The 20,843-nt window shown below is 40.4% G+C and overlaps 1 protein-coding gene and 1 long non-coding RNA gene across 2 annotated transcripts; both read right to left on the bottom strand.

Moving 5' to 3' along the window:
- Positions 1–13,847: 13,847 nt before the first annotated feature.
- Positions 13,848–16,533, bottom strand: LOC125371653 (mitogen-activated protein kinase kinase kinase 13-like). Its single transcript, XM_048402950.1, has one exon. The coding sequence runs from the start codon at positions 16,493–16,495 to the stop codon at positions 15,140–15,142; it is 1,356 nt and encodes a 451-aa protein (XP_048258907.1). The 5' UTR covers positions 16,496–16,533; the 3' UTR covers positions 13,848–15,139.
- Positions 16,534–16,536: 3 nt separating this feature from the next.
- Positions 16,537–20,243, bottom strand: LOC124122760. Its single transcript, XR_007223095.1, has 4 exons — positions 18,975–20,243; positions 17,431–17,832; positions 16,669–16,763; positions 16,537–16,554 (listed from the first exon to the last, which is right to left on the bottom strand). It is a non-coding gene; the product is annotated as an uncharacterized LOC124122760 (long non-coding RNA).
- Between the last annotated feature and the right edge of the window lie 600 nt (positions 20,244–20,843).

Below are 20,843 nucleotides of genomic sequence, written 5' to 3'. Positions count from 1 at the left end.
ACAGTCGATTAACTCCCTTGCCTCGGGAAGATGATCAACGTCTTGACCTCGACTGAAGTTGGCTACCAGAATGTGTAACTTGGGTGTACCTAAGACATTCTTCCTGTGTGACGACAAACTATTAGATTGATATACATAATACATCACCCCAGCCTCCCTTAAATCATGAACGTCAGTGGGTCAGGAAACCAGGCTGCCGTGGTCTACTACCTAGGTCTAGGTCACAGATACGGGGATATTTATCAACATTCTTGAGGGTGTCATGCAAGTTAGCATTCGTCACCACTCGCCCCTTTCCGTAACCTGCAAGAAGACTCTTCCACCATCGATGAATGAACATATGACAAACCAATCAGAATGCGCGTACTTAAGTCAAAGATTCCCCAGAAATATTTATTTTATTTTAATATGTCATGCATTTCAAAATATACCCAAAATACAGTTTAATGTGTTCAATCATGCTGTAAGTCCCGATGTGTTCAATAGCGTCTGGAATATATATGATATAAAGGGGAATATAAATGAATCATTACACAACGAGTTGACAATTTGCGCTTAGACGGAACCCAGTCGCAAAAATGGCCCCATGAGGGCCACGAGTCGCTATTCAGCTTGTCCCGGAATAACACAAGTTGGTGACGAATGGCAAGTTGGTGCCACCCGGACTCTGGAGTAAAGTAAAACGAGTTGTGGGGTAAACAGGCAATTATAGAGAACGAATCATGGGGTAATGGAGACCTTGACATCGACCTTGACGGATAAATAAGACTTTGAAAAAGCCAGATAAGATATGTGAGTGAGTGAGTTGAGTTCAACGCCGCTTTTAACAGTATTCCAGGGATCAGGGCGTCTCAGCTTAAAGGGGGAGGAATGCCCGATGTGGTGCAGGTCACAGACGTTTAACACTTTGGTGAAACCCACGAGCACGGCTATGGTGCTGACTAACCCAGAAACATAATCGGTGCGAACCGGGATACGAACCAACGATAACAGGTTTGTTATGAGTGAATTTGGATATTAATTAACCTCTACTTTCATCAGTATTTTCGTAACATAGCGTGTATGCTTAATCTTAGACTTGCACAAGTCTCCAAGGCAAGTTCTAGATTATGTAAATAATAAGAAAAAGTTGTCCCTGTAAGAGACTTGAGTGCTTACTGTCTAAATATCTAGACTTGCCGATAAGGAGGATAGAATTACTACACATCCGTGGATTTTTCTTTCAGTACAGCCTTTGAGCAAGGCTAGCTTAATATGTGTGGACAGCACAATGCGACATGGATCCCAGACGTCACGATAATGAATCTGAGACTCCAACCAACGATCAGCGGATCCCGACACGCTTACAGGGCGTAAATTTTGTATTTTGTGTGAGCTTTACTCCATAATTTCTTCAGTTGGGATTTATCAGGGGCGGGTCACCATTATATAATAGGGAGAGTCGTGAGAAAATGTACAAGGATGGGGAGGGTCATCCAAAATTATTTTCAGTACGTTAGTGCATCGAAAACCTCTGAAAACACGATTTGAGTTTCATCAAAGTGATGCCTGCATCTTTTCGGGCTTTCCTCCCATATAAGCTGACACGCCGTGATGTACATGGGAATACTGTTCAAAGCGGCGTTAAACGTTAAACCCAACTCACTCACCCACTCCTTGTAACACATGGCCAGCCCAAACTCAGCATGGTCAATAGTGGCATAGAAGCTTTTGAAAACAACATGGACAATATTGCGTGTCATCATCTTGCGCTCTCGCTGCCTTCACTACCACCCAGATTGCCAGTTCAAGCCTCGCTTACTTTGTCAACATGAAACTGTAAGTTTGCCTTCTTCGACGTAAATCAATGTTCAGACATTCACTCATTCACTGCATCGTTGAAGATATTAGGGTCGCTTCCTGGACCTAAGTCCATATGTATATCAAACGGTTGACCGAGTTCTCTCCCTTGGACTATCGTATCACGCTGTTGTTCACAAGGCAACCGACTTTAAGGCATCTTAATTGGGATTTTGTAATGCCTGACCTAGTATAAAACTCTCTAACATAGAGCATGGAGAAGATATACTTCAAAGGAGTTCCTGTATCTTGATAGAATACTTTCGATATTTGAGAACAAGTATCATGATTCCCTGTAGAAACGAGAGGACAAAACGATGACCCTCCCCAGAGTCATGTCATGTTTTGGTGAACCGCCTGAACTGCTGGACCATATTGCCATGTCATATATAGGACGCAATGTTGCCAAAGTGGTTTCTTATTATGAAAAACACACAAGTGTTATCACTGTTTGACAGAAAAATGAGAGTTTAATTCAAATTACGTTTTTGTTACAAACAACCTTGCTCCTGGAGCTGTTTTTTTAACCCCTCTGACTTCTTCCGACCACCCATCCCGCACCCCACAGTGATGACACAGGGGTAGATCGACTTTGTAGCCAATAGTAACATGTACATTTCCATCTCATGCGTCTCGACTGTCATACTTTTCATAGTAGATAAAGTGGATAATTTTCTTAACTCGGGAATCGCCGATTTAGGGCTTCATTTACTAAAAAAGATGACAGAGTGTTCTGTCGATGAAGTATTATTGTCTACGACGAAGTATGTTGTCTTTAACGTAAGGCCATTCACCAAGCGCTTCCTTTGACACTGTTGGTTAAAGCGGCAGTAAAATATATGTACAACGCCTGCTCGGAGAGATCCCTTAGCACTTGCAACAACAGTCTCACTTTGTACGTTTTCGCACACCCACAAGGATCCGGCTTAGAATCGGTCTTCAGCAACCCATGCTTGTCGTAAGAGACGACTAACGGGATAGGGTGGTCAGGCTCGCTGACTTGGTTGATGCATGTCATCGTATCCCAATCGCAGAGATAACGATCATGATGTCAATGACTGGATTGTGAAGTCCAGACTCGATTATTTACAGACCGCCGTCATACAGCTGATATATTGCTGAGTGCGGCGTAGAACAACAACAAAAAAGAAACAACACGTTTTCGCAAAGTGAAATAGACTTTCATGAACTTAAAATAAAAAATATGCAGAAACAAATCCTCTAATTTTTTTTAAAGTAATTTGTTGTTTTTTACTAAAGCATTTACCCGGTTTTGCATAGGAAAATATAAGAAATATAGCATGACAACTTGACCAAATCTTATTAGAATAATCACTATTACAATTAATGACGGAAGTATACTCTGTTAACTTATAACAGGGCTCCTTCTGTATACATTGGAATGTTGATGGAGAGTTATTATTTCTAAAGTTGAATATGATTTGTTTTGACAAAATAATGAATAAAGGATAGATATTTTTCGATAAATAACCAAAAAAGAACGTTTTCTTTTGATATTGTTACCGGGCTTTCTGTTTTGTGTGATATCCAAATTCCCATGTCTCGCCAGATGGAGCTCACTTTGTCACATTCCAAAATCTATGTATAACATGATCTGTTTCATTAGAACAGTAGCTACAACTTGCACTGTCTACGTATCCCATTTTATTTAGAAGACAGTTCGTTGGCAATATATGATGTAAAATATGATACAGGAACCACTGAAGTTTAGTCACGTTCATGCAACTAAACGGGATAGAATTGATCCTCGATCCCAATTGCGCGGATCGATGCTCCTGGTATCAATCACTGGATTGTCTGGTCCAGACTCGATTATTTACAGACCGCCGTCATGTAGCTGCGGCGTTAAACAACAAACAAACAACAACAACTCTTCCTGTCTTGTTCTTTAATATCGTGTCCAAGTTACTTCAATTTAGCACAATAATTATTTCTCTCATATTTGTTTAAATACGTATTTTATAGAAATACTGTTATCATTTTTGGTGTTGGTCTGATGATATATATGTAATGGTTAAAAGTGAAATTGTAGGATAAATTTTGGTAATCGTTGGCTTCGACAGTACTGTTTAACAGTATGAAGAACACCCGTGATGGTTAAAAAGTTGGTTTTCAAATTGAAAACGGTTTTAAAGGTTTCGAATGACATGTATTGTCCGATATTATCTACCTGATCTTTCATGCTTACATCTTTGTACCGTTTACCGGATGCCGTTTTTATCCAGTGGCTATATCCTGCCGAGAAACCTTCCTTTATATGATAAAGAAATTTATCGTCCATATTCCTAAATTATCATTTTTTCATAGGTCTCATACAGTGTACCTCGTGGGAGTGCGGGTGGGGTGGTGTGGTAGGGTGGGGGCAGCACAGAATGGGCCCCAGGTGCCTCGTAGTGCTTGTAAGAGAAAAAAACCAACGAAGTTCATATAATTTAAATGAGACCTTGATGTTTGTATGACACCTACCCGACGGCGCTGATCGGTGCTCATGCTGTCAACCACTGGTTTGCCTAGCCCAGACTCGAATATTGACATGCCGCCGGGATATGGATCTATCTAGAATATAGCAGATTCCGGTGTAAAAACATTCCCTCACTCACTCAAGCTGTTATTGTGTACTAAAACACACTGTACTTCCCCCGTTTACCCAGATCTATACGAACTGGTAAGCCACTGATTGATAGCCTTCGATCACGGTGGATCATTATATATCTACAGTACTTAAATCAATAAGAAGTCAGTCACCCCCCGCGTCTGTGTCAGTGAGTTCACACAGCGAATGTACACTAGTAGATCTAAAGTTAGTGTATTATATATACGATCGCCCTGTCTACCTAGCGTGAGACAGACTCATAACAGCTGGTAATCCATCACCTCCTCCTGTCAGGCCATTGTTGTGACTGGCAGCAGAGGGGGAGGAGGGGGGCGGCTTCTGGAGACCCCATGACAGTGCACTCACATGACACCAAGGAGGGAAATAGCTATGTACTTGCAATGATAATCTTCAACTGTTAAGTGCATTTGGGCCCAGAAGACTATAAAAACCATATTTTTCAAACTAAAAGAACTATTATGTTATTTGGTTATATACATGTATTATATATATATTGTATTATACGATTGATGGGTGGTTGTAAACCGAAACTTAACACGTATAATTCAAGTCGAAAAGGTGCCTCTTAGGCACTTTATGACCAAATGTATTTTTGCATTTAAAATTGTTATTATTTCTGAAAAAAAACCAAATGAACACATAACACCATAATAAACTGGGGTTTCTTTGTTTATTATTATTATTATTATTATTATTATTATTATTATTATTTCAGACAGACAGAATGGCCTTGCTATACAGCTCACCTCGCTGCAGGGACAGATAATGAGCATGAGCGACAAGCTTGATAGGTTTGCTCAGGACCGCAATCAGCGTCTCGTGTCTCTACAGGAGGAAAATGTTTCTCTTATTATTATTTCATCTGACACCATCGAAAGATATCTGTTGCCTAGTGAAGATAGCTCTCTTCTCCCTGCGTACCACTTCCAAACATTTCTTTGAATAGGTTCTTCTATCATCTCGCAGACGCAGATGTTATACACTGCCGGGCAGAAGAAAGTATACCCCCATGTTTGATGGTGACTAACATGAAACAAACAAGGAATCGTTATATCAAAGTCGATATTACATGCATCATATCAATGCGCATCTCACAACAGGTCAGTCTGGTACGTTTTGATAACGTTAGTAAAGTTTGGGTAAAATCCAGTTTCAAGTGTATACTTTCTTTTGCCCGGCAGATTATAATATCCGAGAGTACATTTCTCTAGGTGACGTGCATATGACGTCTGGAGGAAAATGGGGTGCGCCGTTTCATGGCACACAGTAATGAGCAGAGTGAAGTCTGTCTCACAGTCTCTGAATCGTATTGTTTTCCCTTCCACCCAGCCCTTTCTGTAATGCTGTATCCCTAAAGAAGCAAGTCTAGATTTTCCACAGGTTCAGGTCATCGTCTCTGAATCTCCCATCTGACTGAGGCTCCTTTTCAGTTTAAATGGAGTTCCTTGTTTTTATCAGATTATATCTTTTCAGAGACTAAGCGTTAGTCGAACTTTGTTTTGGCCGACAATTTAGTTACAAATAAAGTTGCCCTGTTTCTTTGCCGAGCACGCCGCGTGGGGTCCAGTGAAATATAGGTTCCCAGTGCTTGTGACAGGAGACGAATATGAGGATTTTCTGGTTCAGCAGAAAAGGGCCAGTGATAACCTTATATAGTTGAACAGACTTACTACAGTCGAAACTCACGTAGTTTAACGAAACTTACGACAGAGGTAACTCCCGATTCGTCTTACTTGGGTATGTGGTCGATGAATGGCTACATTGATAAATGTAGACTAGTTAGTAGGAAGGCTCTGCATCAAAGAATATACTGATAGTGGTTCATTCCCAACTAAATCGGCTTGGTGAGCTCTTGTAATCAGACGTCTATCAGAGAATGAACAAAACATTTGGAGAGAGAGAGAGAGAGAGAGAGAGAGAGAGAGAGAGAGAGAGAGAGAGAGAGTAGCACAGAGACCTGATCTTTCACGGTACCATAAAGTTCATAAACGGTTACAAATGCATGTTCTTAATAATCTAATGCATCTCTATCCACATCCCTGCAACTTTGTATTAAAATCGGATCAAAAGTAAAAGTGTCGAAAGAATGTAACCATTGTAATAGACATTGCTATGACTATGATTGTCACATGATTTTGCACTTGGAATTTTTTATGCCTGACAGAAATCATTTCTTCTGATGTCTGATTGATAAACTTGATGTTGATGAATATGTGAAAATAGATATGCTTGACGATGATGGTATGCTTTCATTCTTTCTCTGTGCAAATGTCCATGACTTGACTGACGAAACTGATTATGATACTTGGCAAAGCATCATACTGTCTTTCTGCCAGTTTATATGGAATTTGAAGAAATTCCTTATACTCAAGTTATCTAATTGATGTATTGTAAATAATGCAGTTTAAAGATAATTTGTGAAACGGAGCCGGGTGCCTGACGTCATTGTTAATACCAATCTTTTCAGCTATACAATCTCTGGGTTACCTGTGATATCGGCTCATGGGGAGCGGATTTAGGAAACATAATACCCAACTACACATATACCTTAAACGTTGTTCCATACGACACTGAATGAGGTGTGTACGTATGTTTGATAACCCGCGGTCGATCCTGTGGTGACGTAGGTAAATAAAGTCATGTATTTTGTCTTCCACGCCTATTATGGAAAAAAATGTCTATGGTTTGGCCGATTAACGACTCTCGTTGAGAAAGATCTGCACCAAATCTGGTCAACTTTTGGAAATAGGACTTCTTCTCATTTTTGGTGTCTATGGAGTCCAAAATGAATACATCAAAGGTACTCATCAGGGTTCAAACGATTAATGTCTTTTCTCATTCAGAACCATGGTTTATAACTTCTATTTCACCACGGAGTGATGTGTTCCTACACTTGGTCACACGTGAAAAGGGGACGATTCAGTTCACTAATCCTCTTGGGACTGATGGTACAGATGAATATAGAGGACACACACAGCAACGCGTTTTCGCAAAGCTAGATGATGGTTGTTGTTATGACTATTGTTGTTCTTGTTATTTACTATAGTTGTTATTGGTATTGTTCATTTTTGTTTATTATTATTATTATTATTATTATTATTATTATTATCATCATCATTATTATCGTCATCATCATTAGTAGTAGTAACAGTAGTACTAGTAACAGTAGTAGTAGTAGTAGTAGTAGTAGTAGTAGTAGTACCATAATATGGACTTGGAAGGGGTATGACTTGCGTTCGTAACGAAAGGTGTGTCGCGCTAAACTGAAAGGTGCCAGGATATCCTTGATGCCGTTGTTGCAGTGTAATGCAGTTTGTACATAGATAACATTCCCATGCGTACTGGGTGGGTGAGTAATTAGGACCTAACACGACATTTAGCATGTTGCAGCAATATCAAGGCGTACATATACAGACTCGAACACGGATCTGGGGCGTGGCGAAGAAATGTTTAACCACTAGACGACCTCATCGTTTCCCTAGCTTTACGAGTATTTTAGTTACACCGTGTGCTTTGTGTGAGAAGAAAGCCCAAAGTGGCGCTGATCTAAAGCTTTTTTAGTTGAACCCTACAGCACGACTATGTGTTTTTTGTGTTTCTTGTTTAACGCCTTACTCTGCTATATCTGTAGATAATCGAGTCTGAATCAGACAAACCAGTGATTGCTATTATGATATTTGAAGACGTAACCAACCAAGACACCGACCCTAAGTACCCGATCCATTCATGTTGGTGCTGCGTTCGGTTCAAATAGCTTGGGACCAGTTTTGAACACTGAACCTTCATTGGAGCCACGGGTATGGTGCCGACAAAGCAAGGATCATAATCTGGACGAATCTGGGATTCGAAACTACGACCGTTGGAACATAGTACGTCTAAGGGACACAACTCTGCACAGCATATTGGGCGCTTTGATCACCCGTGTCCCCAGTAAGAGAAATGGCCTCAAATCATGTTGTTTGTTTGTAGTTTAACGCCGCACTCATCAATATTTCAGTTATATGACGGTGGTCTGTACATAGAAGGGGCGGTCGGGTAGCCTAGTGGTTAAAGCGTTCGCTTGGCACGCCGAAGACCCGGGTTCGATTCCCGACATGGGTACAATGTGTGAAGCCCATTTCTGGTGTCCCCCGCCGTGATATTGCTGGAATATTGCTAAAAGCGGCGTTAAACCATACTCACTCACTCACTCACTGTACATAGACGATCCAGTGATTGACATTATGAGCATCGAAGTACGCAATTGGACCTTCATCAACCAGGTCAGCAAGCCTGACTAATCAGCATGGGTTGCAGAAGACTAAGGCTAACCCGGGTCTCCACGGGGGCCCTCAAATCATGAAATTCAATGTGCTGGAGTTGTTGTAATTTTTATTCTTTAGCGTTTTCGGGATTTGAATTAAATTATCTACGCAGCTGAACAGACAAGATACAGGGATGAGACGGAAGTGCCCTTGGGATAATTGTTTTTTTTATATCCCCGGGATTATTGTATAATAGGATTTTACCTGTCTACGCCTTTGATGTCATGACTCACTATTAAAACAATACACCGCTGTTATCCACATTATAATACTGTATCATTGTGTACATTATTCAAGTCACTGCGGGACACAAAAAGAATACAGTAACACACGTGTATGAACACACACGGGAGATGTGATAGAATGGTGAATTAGGAGTGGTTGGCGGGCTATGGCTATAGGACGAAGCCAGAGGAAACTGGTGGAGGTCCGTAGCGATTCTGACTCAATGTGGCGATATATAATTGTGAGTGAGTGAGTATAGTTTAACTCCGCTTTTAGCAATATTCCAGCAATATCATGGCGGGGGACACCTGAAATGGGCTTCACACATTGTACCCATGTGGGGAATCGAACCTGGGTCTTCGGCGTGACGAGCGAACGCTTTAACCACTAGGCTTCCCCACCGCCCCTATATAATTGTGAAAAACGTAAGCAAGCAAGTATGTTTGTTTGTTTATTTGTTGTTTAACACCGCCCTTAGCAATATTCCAGGTATATGACGGCAGTCTGTAGACAATCCAGGGATTGACATCATGAGCAACGATCCACGCAATTGGGATAGGATGCAACCAAGTCAGCGAGCTTGACAAAACGATCCCGTTAATCTCCACTTACGACAAACATGATCGCCTTTAATGGCAAGTATGGGTTGCTAAAGACCTATTTTAACCCGGATCTTTACGGGTCAGCTAGCAAGTAAAACGACATTTCTACGTCTCGAGGTGAGGTGAAATGGGGTTTAACGTCGCGTCCAAGATTATTGCACTTATATAGCGACGTCTACGTCTCGAGGAAAGAAGCAGTGAGATGACTGTAACGCCGCTTTGAACAGTGTTTCAGTTACTGGTATATCACGGCGTGTCAGCTTAATGTGGGAGAGTTCAATAAAATCTACAAATCTATACGTTATGTTATTATGAGATATGTCATGAATTGTATAGGTTTCTCCAAGAATGCAGCCTTCTTCGCGGGAGTCAAAGTATTTTATGAACGACTCAATGAATGGACGACCAACGCCGCACCTCAACAATATTCAACTGTAGATTCCCCTGCATTGTTCTCGTAAACGATATCATGTACGTGATATCTAATTGTCATAAATAGTATGTTTTGTAGCGTATGTGTGACCCGCTGTTCATTGGATAATACATTGTTTCAGGGGATGGGTACGGCATTGTTCCCCCGTAGGAATTCCAGGTAAGAATAGATACCAAGCATCTGGATCTTGTCGTAAGACCTGAGTGGGTGGTGAATGGGGTTTTGCGCCGCTTTCAGCAAAATACCAGCAATTTCACGGCGGGGGACACCAGAAATAAGATTCAATCATTGTAGCCATGTGGGGAATCGTACCCGGGTCTTCGGCGCTTTAACAACGAGGCTACCACACCGCTCCCGTAAGGCCAAAATTTGACAGAGATCGTGTGGTCGAATGTAGTACCGTTTTACTATGAATTCGTGACGTCAATATGATTGGTTATAATAAATTCGAGTAGTGATATCAATAATTATTTATATAGATCTAAATATATATTGATATATGAAAGTCGGTATTTAGATATAAATAAATGAGTGTATTTATGTATATTTACAAACATCTGAAGTATTTTTCACAGACCGCAGAGATCTAGCTGAAATATTCCTGATTGTGGCGCAATGCCTCAAACTATATGTTTATGTGCACTATTGACGTATCAAGAGAACACGCGCCTCCGGGAGACCAACATGGCGTCTATAGTCAAACCCGGTTGCAGTATGACTTACATTAGAAATGTGAGTCATTGTTTACTGATTTGACGTCACGTTGCTAAAAGTCACTTTTCCAACAATCCATGCAATTGAAAAATAACAATACATTAGACCCGTATACCTGTTTTAAATATTGCGACTAATCATGCATGTCTGCATTCGAGTGGTGCTGACTAACGTTCTCACTATGACGTCATCATGGAATGTAGGTACACATTAGAAATAGAGTGAAATACGTACAAATCGTACATTTGTTTGTTGTTGTTTTTAATTAAAGATCAAGTTTATCTTTGCAATAAACACGTGATTAATCTCTACATTTCAATACAGGGCGTTAACCATAATATTTACACCAGACACCGTACTTCCTTTGATAAGTGTCTAGGCCTAGATTTTTCGAAACGATCTTAGCTAAGATGAATCTTAACAACTTACGATCAAAGATAAGATATTAAACTATCGTAAACCTGTCGCAGATCGCACAGATTTACGATACCTATCGTAACTCTAGCAGAGAACTCATTTGTGTTAGAGATTGAAAAAGCGAGGTGTTTCCCAATGACGTCACGGGATTTCCTAGCTGCTGACATAAGTGACACGGAATTCATTATCACATTGTCAGTTCACATTGTTTAGAACGCAACTATTTGAGTGACATTCAGTACAATCCTGCATACGTCCTACATGTAGACGTTTTGTTTGTATGACAGAAGATGCCATGATGACTCCACGAACACAAATATTATTCGTGTGTCATGCAAAGGCATTTTGCAAACCCAATAAATGTCATAATCAATAAGTGTAGTGTTACCACACTACACTATTAGAATTGAACAAATGTGCAGAAAGACACTTCACTATTTTCCCTTCAAATGGTCCCCTCGCGAGCGCGAGCGAGTGATAATGTATGCTTAAATTAAGTTTGTTTGTTATTTATATATCCAATATATTTCACGAATAAACCAAGGACTCAAATACAATATCAAGCTATTTGTATTAAGATATAAGTTATTATTTTTATCTATCTAGATCCAAAATTCTTTTCAAAATTTGTAAGTGACACTAATTTTCGTTCAGGGAGATAATTTAGGAAATTGTCAAGTTATGTTGTCTCATGGAACGCGCCACAAGTTAACGTGAACATATAAATAATGTAGTCCTTTTCTATCCTTTTAAATCAAGTAGAGCCAATGAACAGATTTTTTTTGGATTTAAATCTGGTTGGTGGGCGAAATATCTACATTGTAAATGTGTGAAATCTATTCCCGATGACGTTTGGCAGCATTGCTGAGGGTCATTTAATAGTATTTGTCCGGTGACCCTATCCTTTACAATGATATTATCTGAACGGTCTCAAGTATCTATATATTTTTTTACATAAAACGGGAAGATGTACATTTAAATATTAAAAAGACCAAAATCAATTATTATTTTAAAATCGGTTAATTGAATGCAAAATTCAAAGATTATTGTTTTGAACATGTCTATTTTAAACTGATTATTAAACTTCATTCACTAAAACGTTTTCTGCGAACATATATTGGAAAGTGAATTTTGGACGATGTGCAAACTATTGTACTTTTGGACGACACTTTAAACCCGAACGAGCATGGGAACCCATTTTATTTTTTTTTCGACACGAAAATCAGTGCTTAATTGTTGCTGTCAAAATTTCAATAAATTGTTATATTTAATGGAATACATCTATATGCCGTTAATCACCTGGACCCGATGCTTGTGTATACGGAAATAACAATAATCCTTTGTTTCAAAGGTGTAGCTTCATATGGAATAAACGTCGAAAGTCAGTTCATATAGCGATCATCCGCAAATCCAGTCACTGCATTTGCGTTTGTTTCAAAGGTGTAAAATCAAGGTTTAGGTCCTGTGTTTCTTCTGGAGTCCATGCTCTTTTCAAAACATTTTATAAACATGATACTGATTTGCTGTTTCTATTTATCAAAATGTTCTGATCTTATGCAGTAAAAAATCATCATCGATAGTGTTTGCATATTCTATGGGATTACGCACGATTGACCAATCTGCAGATTAACCAGGAGAGGTCGCGGTTCGCGGGAATGGAGCATTTACATTGCGTCTTCTACGGATTGGGTAGATCTGTAAAATATGAACAACATATGTATATAGACCATGTTCTTTGCAATTATATACTATCGACTTAAATACGAAAACTGATGAAATGATAAATGACGATAAATGTTTGTAAATTAATTGCGGACGTGTAGATCAATATCTGGTGTGTCCACCATGTTGGGCGATACATGCACGACACCTGGATGACATAACGTACGGATGGTCGCCCGTGGTATTGCCATTCCGCCCGAAGAGCAAGGTTGGCGATTGGCGGGGTCCCTGGCCACTCTCCGCCGAGAACTTCCCACAGATGCTCTATTGGGGACATGTCAGGGGACTTAGCGGGCCAGTCCAATGTCCGTATGCCGGTGGCCACCTGGGCACGATGTGGTCTGGCATTTTCACCTTGCATCTCACAATTTCTGCCGATAATTCTAGCGAATGGAACAACGACAGGAAGCAAAATTTCGTCAACACATTGCTTGCCAGTGAAATGTCCATTCACAATAACTAATAAGTTCGCCTGTTGTGTTTGATAGCGCCCCACACCATGACACTGTCGCCCCCATACCGATTATGGTCAAGAATTGTTGCCTTGGCATAACGTTCGCCACTACATTGTCAACAACGTTTTCAGCCATCTGTGAATCGGAGGCAAAACCTTGATTTGTCTGTAAACATGGCGTAACGCCATTAGTGCTGTCTCTGGTGTTGCCGAGCCCACCCCGATCCTTGTGAAAGTCACACTCCTCACAGGAAACCTTGCTCTCAGGCGGGCTGCATAGATCCGGTGTTTAAGGCAGATGCTGAAATGCACCTTCCTGATATTGTACGGAATTCTCTACTGATAACAGTAGCAGATTTCAATATATTGCGTCGTGCAATTAATCTAATGAGACGATCTTGTTTAGGTGTGGTTTTTCATACAAATCAAAAAGATTAAAAAGTCAAATATGAGAATAACTTTATTCCAGCATAAGATCCGAATAAGATAACTGTAGAACACAACCAAAACATATTTTTATGAATATATTCAATATATTATGTTAAAACTTACAAGTATAAGTTTTTATGTAGATATATATATTTTTACATAAATATTTTTTTACGATTTCACCATAAGCAATAAATGACTTCATACAGAACAAACAGGATAAGAATTTGTGATCAATGTATTTGTATACAATCAACAGTAAATATGTTTACGCATTCTGAATTTTTTCAAACATAAATCTATTTGTATTTTACACATGCATAAGAAAACAAGAACTATCTTTTCAGGAACATTATATAAATATTGTTTCCGTATTTTCAACTATCGCTTCATAAAGCTGACAAATAGCTGGTGTAACGTAAAACATTAGTTATGTCCATATTTAAAAGACATTCATTTATGAACACAAAAATGTTTATGAATATTTGTGTTTATGCACCATAAATTACTTGCTTTTAACATACATTTTTTACACGCACCCTGGCATACACACACAAAGATGATACCCTGTAAAAACGATATACACTAAACGTTATAACATGAATAAATGACTACACTGAACACAAAAAACAAATAGCATGGGCATTCTTAACGGACATACATAAGAATTTGAGATACACACACACTATATATATATATATATATGTATGTATGTGTGTGTATATATATATGTGTGTGTGTGTGTGTGTGTGTGTGTGTGTGTGTGTGTGTGTGTGTGTGTGTGTGTGTGCAACCAACACTTTGTTTCAAATGCACTCGGATATTGTTCAAACCTAAAAAGATATTTATTCTACACACGTATGAGCAGTTTATCTGAAAACTAACCAAATCTCCCAATATATATCTAAGATAAAAATAAATTTCTATGTACAATACACATACAGTTTTCGGGAAGATATTATTAAGGATTGCAAAAAAAACCGTCAAAGACTGTACAAACTTCCAATATGTTTTCCCGGCAAAACAAACATTTGTATATTTATAGATATGGATGACAGGTTACCTGATAGAATAAATACACGTAACGGGATGTGAATTATCTGTGAAGATAACAACGGAGACAATGGTAATTTAAGCTCATTTTACGTCAGCTTTCGTAAACTGAAAAGAAAACGTATGAAGGGCGGTGTATTGATTATCAAAAACATGTGTTTTCCAAAATTTACGAAATAATGAATTTGAATGCAAACTTTCCTACCAATTAAGAAGTTGTATTAAAATCTACTGAAAAAATCACCAGTGTTTTTTTATGAAGATCTAGGTGACATAACTATTAACTGGAACTTTTAAACCTTCTGATATGACCTAACCTTGAAATCTGTTAAACGCAGTCTGCATGAGGTTATTGATCTCTAATGCCTGAGCTCTGTTCCTAGGGAGATCCTGGTGGCACTTTTGAACGACCTCGTGGAGGTTCATCAAATTGCTGGTCACTTTGATCTCACCCAGGACAGAGCCCAAAGTATAAACATCTGCCTGTTGGGAGGTGACACAGTCCAGCCTCACCTCTGGAGCAAGTCCAGGTTGGTGGCGTGTAGCGCTGGGCAGCTTGACTCCCTTCCCGAAGGACGCCTGTCCAAAGCCAACCAGCTTCACCTCCAGCGTGTCCTTGTTGATGATGATGTTGCTGGAGCAGATGTTGTTGTGAAGGACACGGTGGCTGTGGAGAGTCTTCAGTCGGCTGGACAGGGACAGGCAGATGTTTGTCCAACCGGATCTGGAGACAAAGTATCCAGACTGAAGGAGGTCCTGGAGCGAGATGAAGCCTGTGCAGTCCTCCAGGACAAGACTGTATTCCCTCTCCATGACGCCCTGCTCCAGAACCCCCAACAGATGCGGCGTGACACTTGTGCCAGAGAGGGAGGATATAACTTTCGCCTCGATCATCACCTCAGCAACAGGCCGGTTAGACTCTGTTCGATCCTTCACAAGAACAGCTGTGTCCTCCACAGTGGCATGGAAGAAGGTCGAAGTGGAGCCACGACCATGCACGGAATATTCGTCTTCATCAGTTCTCTTGAATTGAACCTGCTTCCTACCTAGTATTGATGGATCATCAGGAAGAACACCCTGGCTTTTGATGTTCCAGAATGCATCTTCTGAAGGGTCGTACCCAAAGGCCTGTTTCAGAATATCCCCTGCCGGTTTTGAGGCTTTGGGTACGCCTGGCATGACATCCCCTGCTGATGGTGAGGCATCGGGGACGCCTGACAGGTCAGACGAGCATCTGTCACCTGTCGACTCACTCCCCTCATCCCCCCTCGACCTCTGGGACATCCACATCTTCTGGTCGGTGTTGAGAAGAGAGCCACGGGTCCGTGGTCGTCTCTTCCTGGTTTCGACCACTGTCTCAAGATGGTGGGTGGGAGTATTGACCGGCTGTGGCTGTGGGGAACGTTCCGGTCTCATATCCAACCGTCCCTCTGTGGAAATGTCAGAGGGAATTCCAATTTCATCTGATTTTCCAGGGAATGTTTCATCCTCAGCACACGGCTTGACGACGATTTCTTGCGTGTTCCTTTTTAATTCCTCCTCGGCAGATGTTTGGAATTGTTTAAAATGTCCATCTGGATAGGTGCGATCGAAGGGCAGTAGTTGGTTCTTGTACCACATCCAGAGCGGCTTCCGCTTTCGTTTGTGTCCATCATGGAAGACGCCCATAGCTGTTTCTCTGCACCAGGTGCCGCTCAGGAAGTTAGAAGTTGGACCGTGCCATGTTCCTTGTCATGAAATAAACAACAATAATGTAAGCAGTTGTAAGTGTAGTTTGTAGTCATAGGGGTGTGTACACAAATGTAGAGAACTCATTAAATGAGATATCCGGTTTTATTTACCTGGTTTGATGTGATGTCATTGATGCGCGACACTCGGGTGGAAGGCGGCATCGCTCACTGTTGTCGGCAATGTTGTGGAGCCCGGTACGCATTGCCTGCAAAAGATGACCAGACCTTTAATGTTATTCATATTTGTTAAAACCGGCTCAGGAAAAACCAAAGCACATACCTTTGCTCCTCTTTGAAATTGAAAGTGGTGATTATTATTAACAAAAAAAACAATCTGTCACTACTCGTGTGTACATGCCGAAATACCTTGGAAGGTTTATGTCTCAATTGAGGCGGTCTTTCAATGTCTCATCCGTCCCTTCGTTCCGAAGCATGCATCAAGATATGTATTTATCTGGAACATTATTTTAACATAATCACCAAATTGTGTGAAGGGGTAGTTTTTGCAATTTCCTTTTTGTGCTTGAATATTTGGCGTTGTCGGAGAAACAGGTGAGACGTTGATTGAACTAGCGGTTCGTTTCCGAAGCAGAATTCAAGAAATTTGTTAAATTCTTCAGTGGCAGATAAATAAACAGACAAAACAAGATACAAAACTCGGATCAAATGATTGCCGACTGTAGTTGTTTTCTCGACGTGAACTACTGTTCTTGGGCGCGGTGGGGGTTAAACGTTCGCTCGTCACGCCGAAGGCTTGGGTTCGATTCCTGGCATGAGTAGATTGTGTGAAGTACATTTTTTTTTTCTTAACCCGCCATTGATGGGATATTGCTAAAGCGGCGTAAAACCTTACTCATTCGCTCTCGTTCTTACCTTCACTCCCTTGTTGACAAGGACATACACCAATGGGGCGCTGTGGAGACTGCCTTGAGTCATCATGTACATACACTGTCATCAACAATTATAAGACGTCTTGATCACAGGAGTCTTAGTGACGGAGCGTTTGTTGTGACGTCATATAAGTGTGACGTCATAGTTAGTGTAGGGGGCGCGATGTTACAGCAGTGCGCTAACTTTCAGCCGCTTGCAAGCGAAACAATCGCTGGCTGAGGTCGCTTCGTTCTCAAACCAAAATGGCGGCTGACTTTGACAGCGGAACAAGAAATTCTTGACTGGATCAACGAGGAAATGAGCAAAGGTAGCTGACACCCCATCATCCTTGAAGATCCGGGGTAGCCTAGGTCTTCAGCAATCCATCCTTGCCGTAAAAGGCGACTATGTTAAAACAATAATACTACAGTTGTTAAAACCGCTCGTCTTACACGAATTTAGATGTAAAATCCTATGTAAAACGCTTATAGTTTTTCACTTCGTCATATATGAAGATCGATATATTTTTATAAAATGCGAAGATAAACACCAACGCATTGACATCCGATCCAGAAAATATAACGACGGAACCCTGCGCTTTGTGAAACTGTAACATTTACCTGGGGCGCGTTGCAAGCCACGAATCGCTCAGAGAAAGCAAATTAATCGCTCATCCTGATGTCTGCAACAGTTCGAAGCGCTTGCCAACTCTTCCAAAATGGCGGCGCAACTAGCGTTTGGTTGCCTTGACGTAATGAAGAACGTAATAGAAGAGGCTCGATGACGAGCTGATCGAATTTATGACTACTTTGAAGATGTACAGCAGGCTGAGGATGATGGGGTCTTCGCTGCCTTTGCTGATTTCCTCGTTGATCCACTCAAGAATTTCTTGTTCCGCTGTCAAAGTAAGGCGCCATTTTGGTTTGAGAACGAAGCGACCTCAGCCAGCGATTGTTTCGCTTGCAAGCGGCTGAAAGTTAGCGCACTGTTGTAAGGCGAATCGCTGTACATCGCTTGCAAGCGATTGGCGCTTTGCAACGCACCCCTGGATCTCGCCGGGCAAATACAAAGGGAAACCACTCTCAGCTAGAGTATTGAACTAAGATTAGCTGCCCCTGAGTTATCTATTAATAAGGTCACGGTCATTACAATAGCCTGTCGATACCTTCTATTATTATCCTTCCCAAATTATTAAAAAGGTATGTTGTTTCACACTTTTTTCAGCATAGACTCGGATAGAAATATGTTGTAAGCTATCGACTCCATAGTTATGTGGATCGCTATCGCGATTAACAACATTTCTGACGTATAATAAGCGCCAGCTTTAACTGTAGTTGTATGTATATAATTCAATTGTATCGTTCTTTGGTTAACACTCAACACAAACAGTTCTTGTTCCAGTTTCAAAGTACTACTGTCACTCTCTATCCTGAGTAAATTATGTATCAAGAACATAAAATTGTGTTGCAAACAATTTATTAGAGACTGTAGCTTATAAATAAATGCAACACCGTAGTTGAAGCATTAAGTGACAGGTCTCTAATTACCGCCAGGTCTCCATTATCCGCCGGGTTTGGAAGCTTGGTCCAAGAATAAGCACCAGGGCGCGTATAAACGAAATACCATGTCCTGATAATAGTTCAGTCTAAAACAACGAAACACGCATAAGACATACCCGAAATAACGTTGTGCGGTAATTATCATAGAGCTCTAAGGTAAGAAAGAAAGTATACACCAATGTTTGAAGGTGGCTGAAAATTAAACAAACAAGAAATCGTTATTCGACGGTGATGTATTTGATACGGCTACCTAGGCGATAGTGCATGCATCATATCAATGAGTATATCACAACAAGGTCAGTCTAATAACGTTCTGATGACATTTGTAATTTAGGGGTCAAATCAAATTTTCAAGTGTATACGTTCGTTTGCCCGGTAGTTTATGATATCTGGGGGTAGATTTCGCCATATCATGCCATTTTCAAAAGGTATAAAATATAAAAGCAAACATAATTAGGATAAACTAAACTGGTTCGTTTAGGTATAAATGGTATTGATGCCCAGACAGTCTAAACATTGTAACGTGGTTAACTTGACGTTGCAGTAAGTGATAGAGTAGCGCCAAATGTCAAACTGTGTTACTGGGTTTTTTTCAATAAAAGCTTTCGGCCGTTTTTCGTGGGCTTTCCTGTTTAAAAAAACCACACTTGCATCTACATTTTAACCTATATATGCATTGTATTATGCATATTATATACATACTGTGTCATGTGTCTCATAGGCATTGTATAGTTTTTATTTTATGAATATTTTGGTACTGCCAATCTTGCATTTTGCAATGCAATTTCTTCTTCTTCTGGGAGTCCAGTCTGAATGTATGATTCTAAATTGTCAAGAAAGAATATGTATTCACGTGGCCATAAGCACCTATGTGCCAATTCTATACCAATTATCAAGGAGATATTTTTGTCCGAACACCGACTTAAAAGATTTCTAATCACAACCTTCTCATGTTCCGTGTTCCGGGAAGACGATATTTACATCGCCGTCGTACACTCGTGGTCAGTTCATGTCTTAGGCGAACATGACAATGTTGTTTTTGTCGTTGTTGACGCCGCTGTGTGTCTAAATCAAAACCACAAACTAAAATAACACAGACAAGACTGACTGCTTAGTTTGTCTTCATGGCGGGACGTGTTTGTGAGCTTTGGTGACGGGGCTAATTCACGTGGGTTTACGTGACCGCTGTAGGGAGCTCTCATTGCCTTGTTGGATTAAAACAAGAACAAGCTAAGCCTAGGCCATCTTCAAATTATCTTGAAATGTACATCATTGAAACTCTCTGGTGTTTAGATCTAGAGAGAGAGAGGGGGGGGGGGGGGGGGGCAATCGGTTCAGTTGTGTACAGACATCCGTGTGTGGTAATAAGTATACGAGATGAAATACAGCATAGTAAATTATTTCATAGATATTTTCCTTCAATATTCAGGTTTAAGACACTAAAGTTAAAGAACAAATATCATAATAAAGTAAAATTAATTAAATAACGTCAAGGGCCGATAAATAAAGTCCTAAATTTCAACACAAAAATAAATCAAATAAAAACATGCGTAATCAGTATTAAAAGATCCCGCATACACGTTGCAACTCGATTTCCGGACAAAAAAAATAGATTCTGTAGGAATGAATCTGAATCATCATATATAAATAAGAGAAACGTCATCCAGTTATGATTGGCATCCATGCTCGCTATTAATGAAACCAAACTCAGTGACACATAACCCGTCACGAAGCATACACCCACCCACTTGTTACAGAGGTGATTTGCTGCAGAATTAACTTTTGAGGACTGATAGCATGTGACATTGCGTCCTAGGTCACATGACACAGGCAGAGGCGGGTCGCGGCGTCCCATGA

This window comes from Haliotis rufescens, unplaced genomic scaffold, assembly GCF_023055435.1.
Source record: "Haliotis rufescens isolate VD_foot unplaced genomic scaffold, xgHalRufe1.0.p SCAF_3, whole genome shotgun sequence".
In the NCBI taxonomy this organism is placed as follows: Eukaryota; Metazoa; Mollusca; class Gastropoda; order Lepetellida; family Haliotidae; genus Haliotis; species Haliotis rufescens.
Note: the sequence above shows the minus strand (reverse complement) of the source record. Positions and strands in the feature narration are given on the sequence as shown.

Excerpts from the sequence above, each read along its gene's own strand:
- LOC125371653 (XM_048402950.1), bottom strand. The coding sequence starts at position 16,495 with ATGGGCGTCTTCCATGATGGACACAAACGAAAGCGGAAGCCGCTCTGG.